Raw genomic sequence first — 17,951 nt, forward strand, 5'->3', positions numbered from 1 at the left:
AGGCAAAAAGAGGAAACTTTTTGAAGTCAAGCATCATAAACATGTCATGCCATGTGCAAACTGTGACTATTTGGACACTGGCAGCCAAATAGCCCACACATCTACCACATCTCTCTCTTTCCTGCCAGTGAGTACCAGCTCTTATGTCTGGACAGCCTTCCAGTGAGTGATCTTGCACCAAGTCCTTGCGTGGGTATCAAGAGACAAACAGAAATCCTTGATTTCACAATTGCTCCCCTTTCTTAACACATATCTATAGAGCAAAACACATGTGGGCTGCATGAGTAATTTTTGTCCCATCTGCTGGATTGAGGCTGGAGTGGCTTATGTTATGGAGAATTTGAATGGGTTTTATTTATTTGGGTTCTTTTGTATTACTGATTTCAAAATAAACAGCCAACTTTATACAAGTGACTCTGGATAAAACTCCTAGATGTTATAAAGGCGCCACAGAATTTGACTTGGAAGGGACCCCCAAGGATCACCTACAATCCCCTCCAAAGAATAATCACAGCTGAATAATGTACTTAATAACTACTATAAATAGTAGTCATAGCAACTGTTTAAGAAGCGTATGAACTGCAATGTAAAAGACTGACTTAAATATTTCCTTGGAAGCTTCCAGAGGAAGCTGGGAGAAGACTGAAACATCAAGTTTTAGCTAGACGATAGCCTGCTGAGGAAATGTGCTGCAATGAATGGTCGCCCAAGGCCCTTCTCTCTGAAATTCCAGACTCTTTACCTGAAGCATCCCTGAAAGGTGTCGATTCAGTCTTTCCTTGAATACCTCCAAAAAGGAGCTGTCAAACATCATTGTGCCACAGAAAGACGGAAGAGGACAGAAACCCGTTTCCTTCCGTATGAAACAGGCGTGTGGGAGGAGACTGTTGCCCAAAATAACCCAACAAAAACCCCAGTTTCAGCAACAGAACCCTAAATGCGAAAAGTCCTCCTTTGCAGCTGCCACTCAGTGCATTCTAGAGGCGGAAATAAGCCAAGAGACCCTGAAAGACGCAGCGAGAGGCCGCCAAGAGGCGGGGAGCCCGAGAGGGAAAAGCAGCAGGTTCACCTGCTCGACCTGCAGAGACCTGCCTTTCTCGGGCCAGGATCTACCTGATGACTCAGGTACCAGGAAGCAGAAGAAGAGATGCAGCGCCTAGCCGGGACCCCAAGCCCCCTTTGCCAGAAGGGCTCCACCATCCCTGCCCCGAGCATCTCCCCCTCGGCGCTCGGCCCCTTCCCATCCAAACATTCGCGCAGCGCAGCGGGAGCTGCTGGGGGGGGGGGGGGCTTCTCACGTGACCTGCATCCGGCGCAGCCTCCCACGTGGGCGCTGCACCTGCCAAGCTCGCATTCTCACGTGCACCTGCGTGCAGCTGCCGCCCCGGGGGGGCCCCGTCCGGCGGGCCGAGCACACCAACCCCCCGGCCCGAGGCGGCTGCTCCCGGGAGACGGGCAGCCGGCTTGCCTTCGTTGGCAGGAGAGGGCGGCGAGGAGGTGCCGGGCCTGCCGCTTCCGTCCCCCGGGTGCGCTGCGCAGGCCCTTCCGCCCCCGCCCGGCGGCCCCCGGGCAGCCTCTCCAGCTCCCGTCCCGGCGGGGGCTCCGACTGGGCCGAGGGAGCGCGGCGGCCTCCCCGGGAGCCTGGCGGGCCCGGTCTGCTCGGGGCTCCGCGGGGCCTCGGCTCCCCCCTCCTCCCGCCCCCCCCCCGCCCGACTCACCGCGCTTCCCGTGCGCGAAGGCCACCACCACGAAGTAGTCGGCCAGGCGGGCCATGGCCAGGCGCGCGAGGGCGGCGTGGGGGGGCGCGAGGGCGCCGGGGCTCATCCCCGCCCGGCCGCGCCGCCTCCCGCCGCTGCCGCCGCCGCCTCCTCAGACGCCGCCGCCGCCATCTTGCCTGGGCGGCGGGATGCGACCCAGCCCGGGACGCCCCAGCCAATGCGCGGGGCCCGGCGGCCGGGGAGGCTGCCCATTGGCCCTCCGCGGGGCCAGAGCCCGCCCCTTCCTTCCTCCGGCCCTGAGGGGCGGGGCCTCGCCGCCCGCCCGCCCGCCCGCCCCGGGTCCCTCCGCCGCCGGCTCTCTGGAGACGCTGCCTCCGACGGAGAAGGCGGAGGGTCCGCGGGGTCTCTCTGCCCGCCCGCCTCCCTCCCGGAGCTTGCGCCCTCTCGGTCGAGCAGGGCCGGATTGAGGTTGGATGTGGCCCTCAGCTCCTGAAGGTAATGGGGCCCTTTCTATGTCCAGCTCTCCTTTGTCCACAACAAATAGTCGCTGTTTTATGGGTTCAATATATGCTATATGGTCATTGATGGACCTCATAGGTATCTCAGGCCATTTGCACATTACAAAATATGTACCCATCACAGGAGCCTACAAAATACTATTGCTGTATAGATGTTTTATTTTATTTTGTTTTTATCTTATATTTTGGAAATGTACGTCCAGTTTTTTCCATTTTTGGGGGGCCCCCAAGAGAGTGGGGCCCTAACCTAGAGCTTGATTAGCTTATACGTAAATCCAGCACTGGCTGTGCCCAAAGCAGATTACAACGAACAGCATTGGAAAATGCAAAATACAGAACTTGCCAATAAATTAAAAAATGACAAAAGACTACAATTTGGCTATCAAAGAATTACGTATATAAACAACCTAGGCTTAAGTGCAGGAAAACTTTGCTTCATGTACACAGCTGGGCACATTCCTAAGTCCTCCCCATGGCACTCTAAAATGGGCCTTTTCGCTAAGTTGTCAGGAACATGAGAAGAGCCTGGCTGCTGGATCAGGCCCAACGGAGCCCATCTAGTCCAGCATCCCCTTCTCACAATGCCAACCAGACGCCCAATGGGGAACCCAGCAGCAGCAGCAGCAGCAGCAACTCTCCCCTCCTGTGGTTTCCAGCTCCTTGTGACCAGAAGCCCAGCTGCCTCTGACTGGGGAGGCAGAGTGTGGCCCTCGGGACCAGTAGCCATTTGAGAGCCAGGATTAGGACAGATGTTTCAGACTTCCCAAGGACCCACCGATTTAGAGGCCCCCAACGGGGCTTGGCGGTTGGGCTTGACGTGACCTCCTCTTCAGCTGCACAAGTTCTTTAGCCTCGCAGCCCCCCCCCCCAGCCCCCTGGCCTTTCTGCTGGTCTGTCTTCTGATGGGCGCCTGGATCCCCCAGGGCCCCCCTCCCCAGAAAGATAGCCTTTAGCCTTGTACATAATCGAATTAAATGAGATCAGAAGTGCCTGGGGAAGCCCAGTGTTGTCCTGGGCCAGGGGCATAAAGCTCAACTTACCTTTTCCTTCCAAGTGTTGCCCTAGAACGCTTTGTCCTAAAATCCTCTCTGATTTGCAAAAGAGACTTAACCTTTGCATGCAGTAGGGCAAGAAGTCCAGGGTCAATACAAAGGACCACATGCAAAAGTGTTAGCAGAGGGTGAGGAATACTAAATGTGTGTTGACACTACGAGGCTTTCAGTGTGTCTCTTTTCCATTGTGCAACATATGCAAGGTGGAAGGCTAAACCATGCGTCTCTACGGAACTTGGCCTTTGCTTCGACCTGAGGGTCTCCATTTTTGCCAGCCGCCTTCTGGAGCCTGGATCACTTTCAGATCCCTTCCTGGAGGGCGCCTTGCCAGATTTAGAAGAACAGAGGGCAGGCAAGATCGAGCTCCCAGCCTCTCCGCTTCTGCCAACACTGAGTCAGCCACTGTTCTTTGATGCCTCCCAGTGTTGTCGGCTGAAGGGTTAGGAGGCAGGTGAGCTGGCTGCAAATCCTTCTTGCGTTCTGCACACAATCCAACTGGAAGAGAACCAGCTGCCAGACAAAAGAAAGTCTTGAGAGATTGGTGACGCCTGCTCATTTCTACGAGATTCCCCTGGGAGACGGAGAGCCTTAGATTAGTCAGGGGGAGGGAAAGGCAGGTGCTGTGGGGGGCGGCTGCCGGTCTTGAGTCCTGGACGCATCTGTTTCGCAGCAAACCCCACTGCCTTCAGGATGCTGACTCCCAGGTGAGGCACCCTCAACTGTTGGACTCAGTGTCAGCCTAGGTTAGGAGAAGCTTACTAAAATGGGTCACTGCTTATATACTCAAACAAACAAACAAACAAACAAACCAACAAACCATAACAGCAGCAGGAAGTTTTGGCAGCACACCAACAGCAAAAAGATCATCATCAGCCTGGGGGGAAATGTGAGTTTTTACCTGACACCAAAAAGATGTCAGTGTCGGTGCCAGGTGGCCCTCACTGAGGAGAGCATCAAACAGGCAGGAGGCGTGGCTGAGAAGGCCCTTTTCTTCTCCTTCAATAATAATAATAATAATTTGTTATTTATATCCCGCCCATCTGGCTAGGTTTCCCCAGCCACTCTGGGCGGCTTCCAACAAGATATTAAAAACACAAGGAGTGGTGCCTCAGATGAAGATTTAGGCACCCAGATATGTATTTGGAGAGGCATTCCAGAAGGTATCGGGTCCTGAGCCATAAAGAGCACTTTGGACTGGGCTTGGAAGGGTCCAGGCAGCCAGGGCAGCTGTAACCGAATGTGGGCACTAGCGGATCTGATCCAGTAAGGCAGTTCTAATGCAGCTTGTCAGATGCTACAAATCCCAGAATCTGGGTGGTACAAATATGAGTCAGCCTCTTCCAAACACGAAAGCTGGCAACTGGGGTGCGCTGTCTGGTTTTAAGAGGAAGATTATCCTTTGGCAACAGCTGCAAGATGATTAAGACACAGAGTGAGTGCCAGGATAATTACATTTGGGGGTCGCGGTGTCAACAACAGTTAAGAAACACAGTGAAACACAAGGTATACATGTTGCTTCCTCTCCACATCCTACGGACACGGCCACATCTAGTCCCACCAGATGCCAGGAAAACGCTCTCCTTCTGCAGACCACTTGCCAGAACAGGGCCTGGGCTGAGGGTGACCTTACTTGCATCTGGGCCTGGATGGAGCAGAGAAGCTGGACGGGAAAGCAAGCCCTACTTGGTTGACCAGATGAGGGCCAAAGGACAGGGACCTCCCAGTCCAGGCTAGGCTTCATGCTGCCTCCCAGACACGGGAGCCGGCGGTGGGGTTTCTGCAGGGAAAGGTCTCATAAGCTGGACTTGGCACCCCACAGCCCCAGAGAGCTCACACGCTTCTCTCCCAGCTCAAACTGGGAACTGCTGCTGGTGTGTAGCCAAAGAAGGTTCAAGCCCCTCTTGACTTGGAGAAACAAAGCCTCTCTCTGCTTTGGGTCAGAATTAGTGAGCGAGATGGCTAGGGAAAAGGCCTGAAGCATCACTCTCTGGTCATGGGCTGGCCCCGTCCTCCTGGCACCCCTGCATCCCCTTCTGCCCAAGGAGTTCTGCCTTCCCCCCCACCTGCCCCCTGGGACCCACAGCTGACCTGTCCTGGCTGACCTTCCCACCCCATAAGCAGATGGATGTCTCCTGTTGAGAGCCAGTGGGGTGTAGTGGTTAAGAGCAGTAGTCTCGTAATCTGGGGAACCGGGTTCGCGTCTCCGCTCCTCCACATGCAGCTGCTGGGTGACCTTGGGCCGGTCACACTTCTCTGAAGTCTCTCAGCCCCACTCACCTCACAGAGTGTTTGTTGTGGGGAAGGAAGGGGAAGGAGAATGTTAGCCGCTTTGAGACTCCTGAAGGGGAGTAAAAGGCGGGATATCAAATCCAAACTCTTCTTCTTCTTCTTCCTGCGTTGCATGAGGGAGATGGGCTGCACCTTCTGGTGGCTTCTCCCATCTGGAGTCTTGTGCAAGGGAAACTGGTTTCCATCTTCCTTGCAAAAGGACACCTATCACTCGGCCTTCATCCTCTTCCTCCTGCACCGCAAGCATCCACCTTCAAGGAACTGAAAGCCAAGGCGGGGGTGTGTTTGTTTGGCTGGCTTGTTGTCAGCAAACTTGCTTGCAGTCTGCTCCAGTGTGGCCCATGGTCTGTCTAGCCTGTGACCCCAGTTCAGCCACAAGCCTGGACCTCACAAGTCCATTCATTTAGAAAAAGCAAACGCATTATTTGGCGATTCTGAAGAAGTGAAACTTGTGGAGAAGAGCCTGCCTTCCTGCAATTTTGCTGCTACCTGCTTGCGTGAAACAATACAGAAACTTTGGGGGGGGGGGTCCTTTTATTGGCCCCTCAGTCAGTGAGTCATGGAATTGACCCAGGTTTCCTATATCAGCAGGGGGAAATTATGGGTTATTGTTTCTAAAGATATCCAGGCTTTGGGGCGGCACTGCTGTCTAAAAGGTTCAGGCTGCATTCCTCATCACACCTCTTGCTCCTGTTCTGGGTGAGGGCAGCTGCAATGCCCTCTCTTGACTGGAGAGAACTGTACGCTTGAACGGGGCAGATGCTGGGGGTGGGGCCCCTCTGCCAATGAGACGCTTCCTTGGCAAATCCTCCCTCCCTCAGGTATTCAATTCAGTCCCTTCAATCCAGAGCAGAGTCTGAGAAAGCAATTTGGCTGACCAGGACAGCTTTCAGGAGCCCCAAGTGGACTCCTGCCACCTGCTTCTTCAGAAGGCTCACAATGCCAGCCAGGCTCAGGACCCTGGTCTGTGGGTGACAGGCAGCCTCTGCCTCTAGAAATGGGGCTCAGGGACAGAGACCTCCTGGGCTTTGCTTGCTGCCTGTCCGATGCTAGCATTACCTGCATGAACACCCCCCCCACACACACACACCGGAAGCCAGCTCTAGCAGCACCTTCAATTTGAGACACTGACACACACACCCCGCTTCACCAGTGGGGGCTCCGGGTGCCCAGGTGGTGGAAGAAGCGCCCACCCACGGATGCCCACAGCACCAGCTCCCCCTTCTCTTGGAGACTGTGACTGCCCTTGCTCCCATGGGCACAGCCGGGGGGCAGGGAGGGGCAGCTGGCCCCCTAAATCAAGTAAATAAAAATACTAACCGACCAATTATGTCACAGATGCCTCGGTTCTGCTCCCCCCCCCCCCAACATAAAGCCCGCCACCCCAACCTACATCCTGGCTCTGCCCACGCTTGGTGCTTCTGCTTTTGACTCTAAAGCACCAACCGTGTCCTATAGAAGGACAACACCAAGCGAGGTCCCTGCCCCAGGAGCCTTACAGTTCAAAGACATGCTGCATTGCAGGGGATTGGACTGGATGACCCTTGAGGTCCCTTCCAACTCTGCAGTTCTATGATTCTACTATCCAGTCTTGCCCTGGGATCATCTCCTGCATCCCTGGGTGTCAAGAGCCCTCCCCAGCCCAAGGAATGCACACGGAAGACAGCTGACTATTGTCAAAGCGGACACAGCAGTTTCCACTGCCCTGAATCCCCAGGCAAACCAGCCTTGTGTCTAGGCAGCTGTACCTCACTCTGTGGAGCAGATGATGAGGATGATGATGATGATGATGATGATGATGCCAACCGTCTGACTGGGTTATCCCTGCCACTCTTGTTGGCTTCCAACAAATTATTTCCTTGACATCCTTCACTGGCAGCAGCAGGAAGCCATTCCCTCTCCTCCACCTCCTTATTTATCTTCCCCCACCTCTGCTTGCCTGGAAGCTGCCTCTGCTCTTCCCGCTGGTTCTGGGGGGCAGTGGGGCAGGAGAGGGCAGGGAAGCGCCTGGCCCCTCCTTTGCCTGCCCTGCCTCTTCCCTGAGTCAGACTCCGACTCCACTCCCCCCCCCCCCAGTACCTGACTCTGGGCAAGGGGGCACTGAGGCTCCTCGCAGGGTTTGTGGACGCCCCCCCCCCCAAGTGGGATCACCAGGCCTTCGGAGGCAAAGGGGGAAACTGTTTTTAAAAAACAGAAGCCACAAGGGGCCCCTCCACTAGCTTATCCCCACAAAGGCAGGATTATCACCTTCTTGACCACAGGGTCTCAAAATGTCCTCCTTTTGCCTCCTGTTGGTTTCTGGTTCTCCTTGATTTCTCTTTCCCACAGAAAGGAAGAGAGAAAAGAGTCTGAACCTGGACAAAAATGCAGAAGAAATGAGATGGTTTAGCCTAGTGGCTCCCAGAGTGGTTGGTACCACCCCCTAGGGTTCCCCAGGGGGGTGCCAGGGGGTGATGGGGGGCTGGAGGTATAAATGACCATCAGGCTTTGAGAAGCATCTATCACTGGATCAAGTTCATCAGTTTTGTCACATTAATTAAACTACGTAACTTTAATTGGATTTTGAATAAATGTGCACTTAACTGCTACTGTTTTGAATTCTGTTGTGTTGTTCTCTTCCTTAGTGGGTCATGCAAACCACTATTCTGGAATATTGCTTTTTGTAGGACAGGGTAGGGGCACCAGGAATACGTTTATGGAACCAGGGGCCGGGGGGCTGAAAAATGTCTAGGAACTGCTGGTTCCAGCCTTCAAATAGTGAGACTGCTGGGCCTTGCGGACAGTCGCTTCCCTCCCGCCCCTCTGCCTCCTGGCTTCTCATCCTAATTCCTCTCCGTGGGGCAGTTTAACATCCTGGGACTCAGCAACCCCATCTCAGTCCTTGGGCCTGAGTGTGTCCAGACAGGGAGTGAGGGCAGTATTATTATTATTGTTGTTGTTGTTGTTGTTGTTGTTGTTGTTGTTGTTGTTGTTGTTGTTGTTGTTAATGCTGCCCCATTCTGTGCATGGAGCCCGCCCACCTCTCCTGTGCCCCACGGAGCCTGTGTGTGTGGAGTTGGCCTCCTTGGCAGGGATCCTGCCCTGGCTCTGCCAGTCCCCAGGGGTCATTCTGTGCCCAAGCAGAGCTCCTGTTAACCTAATTTTGGAGATCCTCTTAAAGATAACTCTGGATCCCTGGATTGAGCTGCTGAGAGGACACTTAGCTGAGAAGCCTCCCGAGTGATATTAAAATGGAGAGGTCACGAATTGCAAAGACATCATTTTTTTTTTCCACGCTGATGTGACCAGAAGAGCCAAGCTAGTTTTCACTTGCGAAGTAGAAAATACACAGAAGCAAGCCAGAGGGCGGGGCGGGGGCGGGAACTGGATCTGACCGGGGCTGGATCCTCAGCTCCCGCATCCTTGGCAGCCCCTCTGACAGGAGGGCCAGGACCCATTTCATCTTTGCCAGCTGCTTCCCGGTGACCGCGAGCCCTGCTTTGGGGGGGGGGGTCAGCTGCGCCCCCTTTCCCTTGCGCGATCTCCCCACCGGTCAGCTAATCCAAAGCGCCAGCAAGACTCCCACCCCGCCCCACCCCGCCATCCCTTGGAAACATGGCCTCAGGTGTGGGGCAGGCCGGCAGGTGTGCTTTGCGGAGACGGGGACCAGTCCAAAGGGCTCCTCGCTCCGGAAGGGGCAGGCCTGCCTGCGCAGAGGGGCTACCGGCGAGGATGGGGGGGGGGTCTCTTGGGGAAGAAATGAGCCGCGCAGACCCCCCGGCCAGGAGTCCCTCGTTTGCGGCTTGTCTCTTCGGACGGGGCGACCTAATCCCTGGCCAGCCCTGGAGTCCAGGCGCCCTCTAGTGGGCGGCGCGGGCCCTGCAGGCAGGAACCCCGAAGGCGCCCTCGACGGGGGATTCTCCCCGGTTTCTCCGACTCCCCCCGTCCCCGCGGCGGGGAGGGGGTCGTCAGCGCAGAGAGACCCAGGGCGGCCCGTGGGAGCTTGGGGGAGGTGTGACCCCGGACGGCCATCCCGTTCTCCCGGGCGGCCCCAGCCAGTCAGTGGCGGTCTTGGATGCCCCGCCCCGTCGCGGAAGGAGCCTCCAGAGGCTTGGCCAGCCCGGGCAGCGCCCAGGGGCCGGGAGGCTGGTATTTAAGCCGCGTCGGACGGCGCGGGGAGGCAGTTTGCTACTGCTGCTGCTGCGGGTCATATATCGTGGAGCCGTCCAGGAGAGCCAGCGCGCCGTCCAGCTCACCGTCGAGGATTCCTGGGAAACTCTCGCCGCTCCGAAGGACCGGGCAGCCCAGCTCCACCAGCCAGAATTGCACCCGACGGCGGCACTGGAGCCAAGCGGCTCCCGCGCGAGGTAGCGCCCCCCACCGGGTCCTCGCACCCTGGAGCCCTCGGCGCCGCCATGAAGCGCCCGCTGCGCCGGGAGCCCGCTTGCATCAGCCGCTGTCGCCTCCTCCTCCTCTTCCCGCTCCTCGCGCTGCTCCTTCACCTGCCGGGAGCCGAGTCCGCCTCGCCCGCCCCATCGGGGCGCATCTGGCCGCTGTCGCCCAGGTGAGTCCCCGTCGGAGAACTCTCCTCCTGCTCCGTCCCCTCCAGGGAGGGCGAAGGTCGGCAGCCGTGGGGTGGGGGTGGGGTGGGTGTTTTGGAGCCTGAAATGGGGCCGAGAGGTGACCGGAGCCCTTCCCCGACGGAGGCCGCCTCAAAGCGGAGCGGAGAGGCCCGCCTGCTCACCCCCATTTCATGTCCCCTGGCAGAGAGAGTGGTGGGGCGTGTGGGGAGCCGCTGAGCTGTCAACTTTTCCCTTTTCTTGCGAGGAATCCTATTCGGAATAAGGGAATTTCCCTTAAGAAAAGGGAATGCCCCTCCCTCGCCCCTGCCAGCTGGAATCCCTCTTTGCCCTTCGGGAGGGGCGTGCAGTCCAGTGGAAGGGAGTTCCAGGGACCGGCCCGAGAACCGGCTTCTTTCTCTGGCAGAGGAGCGACCCCCGCCATGGCCGAACGTGTCCGGGAGCCGCCGCGGTGGGGCAGGGAGTTGGGGGGGGGGGGCTCCAGGAGTTACTCTTGGGAGAATTGGGTCGCGCCTGTTGGGATCAGCCTAAAGAAAGACCCTTTGCTCGCCCCCAGCCCTTCCATTCCCCACAGCAGCCCGGAGCTCTCGCCTAAAATAGGGGTGGTGGTCGGGATACCCCCAAATATGCTCAGATGGGAAGGAAGGAATCCCCTTCCCCTGGATTTTGGGGGCTGCGCTTTTGGCCTGGGCTGGAATGGGGGTGCCAGCCTGCCACCCGCTTCAGCCCTGCGAGGATCTCCTTTCAAGCTCTGCGACAGCAGACAGAGGCAAACCTCCGCTAGGCGGTTGTAACAGCCCTGAGACCTGCGGGTTTGGGGCGGCATACAAATTTAATAAATCATCATCTCCAGAAAACACGCAAGGCGCAGATGAGATAGAAGCCATGGTAAAGCAGCAGTAACCATCCTAGCACCCTGGAACTGTGGAGTTGGAAGGGTCCCGAGGGTCATCTAGTCCAACCCCTCGCAATGCAGGAATCCTGCCCACAGCCATCCCTAGGTGGGCTTGAACCACTAACCTCCTGGTTAACAGCCAGACGCACTGGCCCATTGCGCCATGATGAAGACGTCCTCTCTGTCATCCCAGCAGGAGGATGTGTCCCCTTTAGCAAGGAATTGAACCAGTGTAGAGCTCCCATTTGTGAAAATGTTTGGCACATACAAGCAGGCACATGCACACACTTGCCTAGGGGTTCCGTTGACAATGAAGCAGTATATAAATGTTGTTAAATAAATTCTATATACAGTTGAATATGTTGCCTGGGAAAATGCCTGCCTGCTAAGAGAGAGGGCAGCTTAAGGAAGCAAGCCAGGCTATACACTGATTGGGATACCTCTCTGTGAAAAGGGGGTGGGTGCGCAAACGAGACTTATGCAGGGAGGGGGCACATGGCAGAGAAAATGGGTTTGGGCGAGCTGGGCCTTAACGCAAGTACAGGGAGAGAGAGAGAGAGAGAGAGAGAGAGAGAGAGAGAGAGAGAATTGATCCCTGCTGTGAGTGTCTGGGTCCTCAGAAGTTGCTGACTGCCCAGCTGGCAACAGTGTGGGGCATGTGAGTGTGGCATGACTTGGCACCTTTGGGTGCTTCAACTCCAAGCACCTGGGCAGTCAGAGCGTTTCTGTCAGCCAGGCCGGGAGCAGCTGAGTGGGTGAGGGTTCAGGCACTCAGGGCTGGATGTCTGGCTCGTCACCTGACCATCGGATGGCTGGGGGGAAGTGAACCTGAACCGGAGTTGCCCCTGAGCCAAGGCAGCGGAAGGGCAGGCAGGGGTTCAGCGGGCATCGCTTGGAGCAGGAGGGTTGGGCACGCTGCTGGCTGCGCTGTGGACTAGAGCTGTTGGCTCTCCCGCTGGGCAGTGGGCAGGCTGCCAGTCCCTGCAGAGAAGGATGGAGGGTTTTCGGCCAAGGACTGGCGGGTCTCCCCAAGGCTCTTCTGCTGCTGTTGAAAATACAGCTCCAGGAAGTGTGTTGACACAGTGGGGGGTGGGGAGACCCTGCAGACCTTTGACCACTGCAGCCCACGAGTTCTGCTCAGAGGATGGGGGTAGGGGGCAAGGCATTGGGGGGGGCTGGCTTCTGTGTCTTGCTCCCTCCTCTGTCTGTGAGCCAGGGGATGGGGGCATCCAGCTGTTTGCTTGGGACCACAGCTGGGCAGTATGCCAGCATCTTCTCTGGTCCCTCTAGCCCCTGCTCCAGTGCTAAAGGGGGTGAGCAGCAGGTGGAAGCCCAGGGGATGAATGGGAGCCCAGCTGAACCATCGCTCCCCTCAGCCATGCAGCACTTGGGAGCCTGGAGATGGACAAGCAAGCAAGGCTTCCATGAAGGCGGGTGGAACAGCTCCCTAAGCCAGAGAAGGCCGTGGTCCCCACAAGCGCCTCCTGCTGTGTTTACCCAGCATTCAGCTGTGATGCAACTGTTGTCTTTGGTTTCGGCCCTCAATGGCAGAGCAGAATGGGGAATGAATTACAGCCCCACCTGCCCTTCCTCCAGGGAGACCCACATCGTCCCAACAGTCCTGTGAAACAGAACAGCCTAAGGGAGAGAGACTGGTTCAGGGTCAGCACAGCCAAGCAGAGATTGGAACTGGAGTCTTCCCAGCTGAAAGACAAACTTTTATTGAGGCACCTACTGCGAAGTGCAAATTATGATTTTTGGCTTAGGTTTGTGGCTCCCCTACAGGCTTCCAGCTGTTGCATCAGCTCCTGAGGCATTTTTCCTATTCAAGCTAATGGCAAGAGATGCTGCTTTGCCCGCACCCCATCCAGGGATGGCAGGAAATGCTCATTTGTGGCAGATGGAATCTGCCCAGAGTACCAGGACAGTTTCCATCAAGGCTGATTCAAGGCTAAGCAACAAGGAAGTACTGGGCAGAGGGCAGATGAGAGAGTGGGAACTGCAATGAGCAAAGCAGGGGGACATCTCAGGCAGCGGAGACATTTCACACCTGGGAGGATGGTGTCAGGAGGGTTAACGCCCAGGATGAGTGGAAGGGCTGCAGAGGACGGGGAGCTGGCAGACAGGCTTGTTTGAGCAGAGTATTTATATCACCCCACTTTGCCACACAGGATGGCTTACAATATAGGTGTTGTTTTTAAATCCAAAACAATTACCAAAGTCATGGTCAGCAGTTTAAAAATCATATTTGGTTGTGACTAAAACAAGGAATGAATCACCTCTCTCTCTCTCCCTCCCTCCCTCCCTCCCTCCCTCCCTCCGTGTGTGTGTGTGTGTGTGTGTGTGTGTGTGTGTGTAAGGAAGGTATGGGTGTTTATGTCTGGAGGTGGGCAAATGTCTGTCTGCAAAAGGGAAGAGGGGAGTGTCTCCAAAAAATACTGGTCAATACAAGATGAGTAAGAGGTCAGTCTGTGGCCATCTAGAAAATCTTTCTTCTTCGGCGATCCCTCGTAGCCGTGTAAGATGGTCTTCCATAAAAACAGTTTTAACAATGAGTCTGTAAGTGACTGTGGAGACTAATTCTGGATCCACGCTTCCTTCCACAGTGGGGACATTGGTTTCCGGGCGGGATGACTTGGAGCCAGAATGGGTTGATCAACTGTATGGCTTGCAAGACCAACCTTCTCTCCCGTCATTTTGTCTAGAGTGACTAGTCTGGTTGCTTTATCTTCAATGAACATAGTATATCTTGATTTCAGCAAAACATTTGACAAAGTGTCTCCCACGTTATCTTGTTGGCAAGTAGGTAAAATAGAGGCTGGACAAAGACTCCTTTGAGGTGGATCTAAAACTGGCTGGGCAGCTGTGCCCACTGAGTGCCCACGATGAGTGGCTCTGTGTCGGCCGGCTGGGAGGTCTTGAGCTGTCCTGCTCAGCATTCCTTTCGATTACTTGGAGTCTGGAGGATGCTGATGCCAAGCTGGGAAGGGGATGAGGACCTCAGAAAACAAGAGTACAGGTTCAAAAGATCTTGACAGGCTGGAAAACTGGGCTGAAACCAACAGAATGAAAACCTACAGTGATAAATGTAGAGTCCTGCATGTAGGTGCAAAGTAGGGATGGCTCTTGGGCTCTCAAATTTCAGTGGTTCAACAATAAAATTTGGCGCCCCCTGTGGCGCCAACACCCAGTGGGGCAGAACCAGTTGCGCTACCCTAAAACCGCCTCTGTGCAAAGAATCAGAGTCACAAGTATAGGATGGGGAAACCAAGTGTGCAGAAACGATCTCGGGGTCTTAGTGGCTCCCAAACCAAAGAGAAGCCGGTTGTGTGATGTGCCCGCTCAAAAAGCTGATGCAATCCTAGGCTGCATTTGCAGAAGCAAACATCTCTCTCTCTGTCTCTCTCTCTCTCTCTCTCTCTCTCTCTCTCTCTCTCTCACACACACACACACACACACACACACACACACACCCCACAGGCCAGAGGACCAAGGCCTCTGCAGAGCCAGGCAGTCATCACACCCAGCTGCAGCTGTGCCAGGCGCCCTCGCTTGTGGAGGGGAGAGGCAGCTCCTCTTGTCCTGTTACCTGAAACTGTGGTGACGGTTGGAGAGAGGCTTTTGAACCTGGCCTGTGTGTGGGCTACGGGCCTTTGATGCAGCTGGCCTCCGCTCCCTCCTTGCCGCCTGCCTGCCAAGCGTACGTGTCCTGTGGCAGGTACAGCTCCCTTGCCTTGCCTGCGCTCCTCCCCGCCTCCCGCCCTGCTCCTTCCCTCTGGCCATCTCCCAGTCTCTCCCGCCTCCTCCCCTCCTCCAGACCAGTTCCTCTTCCCTGGTGGAAGGAAGCTGACATCCTTCTCCATGCCCCAACCTGACACATGCTCTCTCCTCTCCTCATTCATTCTCCCCCCCCCCCCGCCGCCCCATCCCGCTTCTCAAATAGAAAAGGTGGATCAGCAGGTTGCGTCAGGGCTAGGCCACACATAGTTTCTCTTGTGGTCTGGAAGAGACGGTTGCCGCCACCCAGAGAGACGTGCTGGCCGTGATGCCTCTCCAGGCAGCCAAGGCCGAGGGGCCTGGCCTCACGGGGGACCAAACAGAGGCCGTCCAAGGTCCTCAAGGAGGGACTGCTGGGGTTAGAGGGAGCTTCTGGGCTCAGCTCACGAGTCTCTTCACGACTGGTGCAGAGCATGGCCCTCAAGAGATGACCCCCCCTTGCTGTGTCCTGCCACAGAGGTGGGGGGCTGCCCTTCCTGGAACCACCGTCTTCCTATGAGGATGGCCAGCCAGGCAGGTCTGCATCTGCTCAGTTACAAAGGCCAAGAGCTGAGCTTTTAACAAGCATCTGTCAAAAGCAAAAGCCGAGGTTGAAGTCTACCAGTTTCAAGCAATGAAATGTTGCTTCATTTAAATGTGTCAAATATTCCTTCTGCCCCAGCCGACTTTTTGCCTCATTGATCTGAGAAGGGCAATAGTTCAGGGACAGAGCACCCGCTCCACATGCAGGGCCCAGGTCCAATCCGCAATGGCTGCGCATGGACCTTGCCTGAAACCCTGGAGAGCTGCTGCCAGTCAGTGCGGACAGTACTGAACCAGATGGAGCAGGGCTCTGACTTGGAATTCGGTGGCTTCCAAGGTTCCCAGCAGGACGTGGGCAAGGGGACCTGTCCCTGGACTGGGTGGGAACTCATCTCCCCACCCAAAAGGGGGCTCTGCCCCTGCTTCTCCTCTGATCTCATTCAGGATCTGGGTCCCCCACAGAGAGGACTGGGGGGGGGGGAGCCCTTTAAAAAGCAGCTTCCTATTACAGTAATTAATTCTGAGAGAAAACCCAAATACAGAACATTAAGTTTTTTAACGGGAGTGAGTGGAAGAGCCGCAGTTGTCTCTGAGAATGGCAGCCATCTCCAATGGCCTGGGAGGCTGGCATGTCTATTGGCCATAAAAGGACACAGCAGGGAGAAGGGGACACAAGTCACAGCTATACAAGTGTACACATGTGCGCGCATGCACACACACACAGCAAGGGTGCCCATCGTCCCACACTCTGCACAAGCTCCACACACAAAGACCAAGTCATATTTTCTGACTCCCAGTACCAGACCTCACACGATTTTCTCCAAGAAAGATACCCAAGACTGTTGTCCTATGCCTGGGTTCTTGAGAGCGAATCACACTGAGCAAAGTGGACTTTAGGAGGGAACAGTCTGGTTTTCTTGTCTATGACATTGGAGGCAAAAGGGTCTTTCTCAGGCAGCCCATTCTCAAAAAAGCGCATGTCCCAAACTGCCTTATTCCTGCTGCTGTTAGGATGGAGGGGGATCCCCAGGCAGAGCCCTGAAACTCAGTGGGGTTGTGGAGATGGAGATTCCTTTGGGCTATAGGAAAATTCGCCTGGGGTGCGAGGCTTGCCCTTCTCTGACCCTGTCTCACGTGTCCAGTGCCAACCTGATGCACCTGGCGGGAGGCTCTGGCAGTGGGGTCTTCCTTGCTGACCTTCAGGGCTAGCCAGGTCCTGGAGACGCCCATGTGCACCTCCAGGTGAGCACCTGACAAGCTGTTTAGGGGTTGGAAGGCAACCATGAGTACTTTGAATTGGGCCTGGCACCACAGTGGCAACCCTCAGGTTTCTCTCCCCGAGAGGCTGCGCTGTACACCCACCCAAATATGCTGACCCAGATCTGCAGCCTCCCCCACAGAGCCCTCTTCTTGAGTCAGGCTGGGCCTTTGTCTGTGCTTTTTCTGCTCTGACAGGCCTCACTCTCACCCTGCCTGGACCATCCCATGGAGAGGCAGACTCACCTGTGACGAGCACTCCTCCTCCTCCATGAGAAAGAATTTTGTGCGCAGTTTCTGGGCAAGGGCAGCCAAGCCGTTTCAAGCAACATTCCATGAGCCAGCCCTGCGAGGGCACATGGCGGCTCTGGGCCTGGGCAGTGCAGAAGTAGGTGTGGCCCCTGCACCCCCAGGGACCACATAGGCGGGGGGGGGGAGGCGGCTCTGATCCCCCTATAAACAGGCTGTGGCTGCTCCTGCAAGTATTTGTGCTCCTGCTCCAACATGCCTCTTTCCCTCCTGCTGCCAGCGGAGGGCGAGGGCTCATGGCACCTCTTCCATCCTCTCGTTGCAGGAAGCCCTGGGCTAGAAGCCACCCACCAGCCTGGCTGCGGAAGAGGCTGACGACAGAAGAGCTTTTGGACAAGACGGCCAGAATGTGGCCGGCCTGGAAGCCTCCCGTGGCGACGCCAGGAAGCTGGCTCCACCTCTCCGTCCTCCCCAGGCGCAGACTGGATCCCCAGCAGCCTGGCAGGCCCCCCCAGCACCGGCTCCCATGGACTCCAGCCCCCCGTCCAAAGCGCCAGGCAGCCCCCCGCCTGCACCGCGCGCAGCTGATGCGTGTCGGCTGTGCCCTGGGCACCTGCCAAGTGCAGAACCTGAGCCATCGGCTCTGGCTTCTGAAGGGCCAGTTGGGACTTCAGGAATCCGCCCCCATGAACCCCAGCAGCCCCCACAGCTATGGGTGAGGGAAGCAACGGACTCCAGGACTGGAGAGGGTCTCCTGCCTTCCCCTGGCACATCTCGGAGCAGCTGCCCTGGCCTCTCTGGCAGTCTGGATGGGGGTTTCTGCACTGAAGGGAATCCCCCGCTGGAGGGGGCCGTGAAGAAGCAACCAGGGCCCAAGCCCTGACTAGAGCCGGCTGAGGGGTGTCTTGGCCATCTGATGGAAAGGAGCAAAGCAGCCGCCCCAGACCCCCCTGCAGGAGAGGCGGGTGCATATGAGGGCTGGAAGGACTGTGCACAATGTTACACCAAACACAACTCCTACACTTGCACTTGTTATGGAAAATAATAAACATCTAAGTGATGGTCTTTCTTTTGCCAGGAGTTTTCATATGCATTTGGGGGTGGGCCTGAGGCCA

General features: G+C 56.3%; 2 protein-coding genes across 12 annotated transcripts in view; one reads left to right on the top strand and one right to left on the bottom strand.

The window, feature by feature from the left end:
* Nucleotides 1-1,906, bottom strand: part of SBF1 (SET binding factor 1) — a 41,754-nt gene extending 39,848 nt beyond the window's left edge. For all 11 annotated transcript variants that reach the window (XM_028745427.2, XM_028745426.2, XM_028745420.2 and 8 more), the window contains exon 1: nucleotides 1,719-1,906. In XM_028745427.2, the coding sequence (XP_028601260.2) occupies nucleotides 1,719-1,824 (106 nt within the window). In that variant the 5' untranslated portion in view covers nucleotides 1,825-1,906. The remainder of the gene's footprint in view (nucleotides 1-1,718) is intronic.
* Nucleotides 1,907-9,779: 7,873 nt separating this feature from the next.
* ADM2 (adrenomedullin 2) lies at nucleotides 9,780-17,901 on the top strand. Its single transcript, XM_028747639.2, has 2 exons — nucleotides 9,780-10,120; nucleotides 17,162-17,901. The coding sequence occupies exons 1-2, from the start codon at nucleotides 9,972-9,974 to the stop codon at nucleotides 17,553-17,555; spliced, it is 543 nt and encodes a 180-aa protein (XP_028603472.2). The 5' UTR covers nucleotides 9,780-9,971; the 3' UTR covers nucleotides 17,556-17,901.
* Nucleotides 17,902-17,951: the final 50 nt, after the last annotated feature.

The sequence above is a fragment of the Podarcis muralis genome, chromosome 10 (genome assembly GCF_964188315.1).
Source record: "Podarcis muralis chromosome 10, rPodMur119.hap1.1, whole genome shotgun sequence".
In the NCBI taxonomy this organism is placed as follows: Eukaryota; Metazoa; Chordata; class Lepidosauria; order Squamata; family Lacertidae; genus Podarcis; species Podarcis muralis.